At 36.2% G+C, this 3,947-nt stretch overlaps 1 protein-coding gene across 1 annotated transcript; it reads right to left on the bottom strand.

The window, feature by feature from the left end:
• Positions 1-1,613: 1,613 nt before the first annotated feature.
• Positions 1,614-2,991, bottom strand: MTPN (myotrophin; the record flags this gene model as incomplete). Its single annotated transcript, XM_010087345.1, has 2 exons — positions 2,863-2,991; positions 1,614-1,697 (listed from the first exon to the last, which is right to left on the bottom strand). Coding segments are annotated over exons 1-2 (213 nt in total), but the record flags the coding sequence as incomplete, so codon positions are not given.
• Positions 2,992-3,947: the final 956 nt, after the last annotated feature.

Raw genomic sequence — 3,947 nt, 5'->3', positions numbered from 1 at the left:
TCCAACCCAAAACATTCTATGATTCTATCTCTCGGGTATCTGCTCCCAAAGAACATACGAACTCAGACTATATTACAAACAAGGTTTGACAACAGATGTTCAAACAAGGGTCATAGGATAACTGTATTAAGAGAAAGAACAGCCTCTTAATATAAGATCTGCCTCAAAACAGAGTGAGCTGATGAGCAAAACTCCAGTTCAAAAATATTTCATCAGCTAGGCCACATGAATGAAAGCAAGAAGATGTGGTATAACATTTAGCTCTGCATGAAGAAATCTGAGAATACAAGCCTTCCCAAACTATGTAGTTGCAGAGACATTTTTCTAACCTCATCTCCTTCTCCAGGTTCACTTTCTTACAACATTCCACACATCTTTGTAAGATTGCCTCATCTTTATGACTGATTAACTTAACCAATGACATTCAAATTTTACCAAGTATAGAGATCAATACATTCTCAGAAGCTGCATGAAAAATAGCTGGTTCAGGAAGGACGTTCATGCCCTTGCTGACAGAGATTACAATGAACGCACTACCCTTACTAGTTGCCAGACGATTCATGTGTGAAATCAAGTTTTGAGGCACCTTATTTATTATTTGAGCAACTTATTTAGAATGCAAACCACTTCAAAACAGAAATGAAAGAAATAAAACATTGTATAAAGGATACCTTTTTTTTGTAATGTGTATATAATGATCCTAAATTAAAGATCAGTCTTCACAACAAATTTAAGCAAGTCAGATGCACCATTTGAATCCTAAATTAACAGTCACAGCACTTCTTCAAAGAAAGGTATAGCTAACATTAGACAGGATCAGAGAAGTGAAGTTAAATTCATGCATCATTGAGGCAGTTAAGCAAAACCATTTTACCTTGGAAGTGACATATGAGAACATTACACAGCACTAAATCCTCTGGACAAATTACTTAAGTGGGGTCATATACTGAAAATGCACTGTTAACCTCCTCTTTTCAAAGTAAGTGAGGTATAACAAGAAGGAGCACATAAGAATGGAGATAAAACATTGCCTGAATTAACTACTGCTTTGTAAAATGGATCATCTTTGTAATATGAATTAAAAGAAGAACAGAAACAGATTAAGCTTATTCTCCCCAGGACAAAATTTACTCTACAAAGTAAGAAGACAAGTTTTCTCTGTTTACTTCCCCTCACTCTGCTAACCCAGATGGGTTTTCAGTCATCTGGCAAAAGCAGAGGGAAACCACACCTCTGAGCAACTTCACAGTAGAGATTTCATCACCTGAAACACTTAAGCAGCTGCCAAAGCTAAATCCCATTCCTCCCTGTCTGCCAAAAGAATGACTTTTTTTTTTTTCTTGCCTGATTTGCTGTTTATTGCTCTATAGCTGGAGCTCACAATACTGTAATACTCTCTTCATGGTCACTTACTTTTGCTACACTGCAAAAGACCTGGAACTTTCTCCTTCAACTATTTTCTCCATAATCAGAGTACCCTTTCTCGTTTATCAACATAGACAGCATTTGTTTTTGATGTTCTGAACTTATCTGGAGCATCATGATCTTATTGAAAAAAATCATAGTAATATACTTTGCTATTGGATAACTTGTTCTAAACATTTGTATCTCACCTTTGACAGAAGCAATTTCACACAGGAAACATGGCCCTCATAGACTGCTGATAGGAGTGGTGTGATATTATGTTTGTCTGGAGCCTGTAAATCGAGACAAAGTTATTTGAAGTACAATTTCACACAGTGTTAAAAGGTTTCACTTAACTTTTTAATTTTGTTTTGTCAACAGTAGAGTGAAGGTAAGAATCTAAGATATTATCCAGAAAAGCATTCCCTGAGAACTTTTTACTCTCCTTTAAAAAAAAAAAAAGCCACTGTTTAAAAAAGTCAGGTAACAGCAAGATACTTCTACCATAAGACTTTTAGGTATTAAGTTTGTATATTTTTTTAGGCCAATTATAGAAACTACAGGGTTTCAGTTTACAAATTTTGCCTAATTTAAAAACACTACTCCTAATTCTCCCATTTCTCAGCCAGCCTGACTTCAGAAACCACTTTTGGCTGAAACATTGTTTGGGCCATATTGTCCTCTCTAAACTATAGGCCTGGAAATAATAAGAAATGGAACAACTGAAATATTACTTTTTGTTTCCTCCTCTCCAGTTAGGAGAACTGAGGAAGAGATAATCTCTACAGACACAAAGGAAAAGTCCAAGCTATTTTGTTAAGGACTAATGCTAAAATGTGTTGCACATTAACTTTTAGCCAAGTAATCTAAAGCACAGTGTTTGGGGTGTATGGTTAAAGTATTCAGAAACTTTGCTTTAAGGAGAACTTTACTATTTTGAAGTGCCAATACAGACCAGCAAAGTCTTTTCATCACAAAAATCCATGTACGTCAAGCTACAGCAAAATGACTAAGTTTGTGCAAGTAAGAATGACTCCAAAAAAGAGAGAAGCATAACAATTTAAATCAAACTGATCCTGCCCTGGACAAGGATGCATTGCATTGTCTTCTAAAGTCCCTTCCAATAAACTTATCACATATTTCACACAAACTTTCTTTAGATTTGATTACTGGATTTATTTTTCTTATCATGGTCAAATTAAATTTTTACAGCTAGAAGCAACTTTTTCTAGTGTGTCCAAAAAGGATAAAAACTTTTAAGAAACGTAATGTTAAGCTTATAACCTCTGGTACACCACCTCTCAAATATTTTTAAATGCAACAACTCATTTAGTTTGATTTAAGTATTTAAATCTCTCAGTAAGCATTTAGGTACTTACACCAACCCCTTTTGGACGGGGGAGGGTGACAGGGAAGATCGTAACACCCTAACATCTGTTTGAAAATTGATGTACATACATTAATATCAGCTCCTTTCAATAGCAGAAATTCCAGAATCTCAAGCTGTCCACAGTCTGCTGCATAGTGAAGAGGTTTCCTCCCACCTTCAAGTGTCCGGTTGACATCTTCACCCTTCAACGTAAACATAATCTAATAAGCAAAATTTCAGAGCTAACACACCAAGAAGAGCCTGAAAAAAATCCAACACCATCAAACATGCTGAAGAATGTTCCATCCAAATATTTAAGTCAGTGCCCAAGAAAAATGAAAATTAAGTTTCTTGATTTCCTTTCCCTAGTCTATTCATTTAAGACTATAAAACAACCTTGGTCCCTCATTCCACACTGCAGCTCAAGTGTAGTGAGCACCCAAGCACTCTAGGTAACTCATGTGACTAAAAAAAAAAATCAGAGCTTGTAAAAAATGCTCACATTGGCTTGTTTTGCTTCATCTTCCCCCCAACTGGGACACTGGTCATCTGGGTAACTTACTTCACCTGCTTCTACAAATATTGATGTTTTGCACACTGAAAAACCAGATGCACAGAAAAAAGTCAGCTAGAAGTCATAACTACTAACAAGTGAGTACAGACCATCCATCATTTAAAACCCAACTATGAAACTGACCATTCTGTTTTATAAATGGTACCTGCTAACTCTACATGACACAATAAAGTCTGAAGACAGTCAACCAAATCAGGACACAGGAAGTTGTATTCTAATGTCACTCATACTGGTGGACTGAGACATCTCTTAAGGCATAAACAAAATTTAATTTAGCGAGTGCCTAATCAGCTTTGTTTCTTCATCTTGGGTTGTGCAACTAAGGATAAACAGATTTGCTACACTTCAGTAATAAGTTACTGGAAACCAAATACTGACAAGCTATGTGGTAAGTGACTTCTTGCTCAAATGTACAAGTCATGTTAGTATTTTAGGGAGTGGCTAAATTTAGCATCATACTTCAAGTCCTGCATTTCCACAGAAAAACAATCAGAAGAATTTCAGCTGCAGCACGAACTCATACTTCTCTACAGAGCCCCTGCAGTTCCCTCACTCCTGCCCCAAATCTCTAGAAAGTTCTCAGAATAGAGGGCTTGACAT

The sequence above is a fragment of the Pterocles gutturalis genome, unplaced genomic scaffold (assembly GCF_000699245.1).
Source record: "Pterocles gutturalis isolate BGI_N339 unplaced genomic scaffold, ASM69924v1 scaffold6776, whole genome shotgun sequence".
NCBI classification, from domain to species: Eukaryota; Metazoa; Chordata; class Aves; order Pterocliformes; family Pteroclidae; genus Pterocles; species Pterocles gutturalis.
Note: the sequence above shows the minus strand (reverse complement) of the source record. Positions and strands in the feature narration are given on the sequence as shown.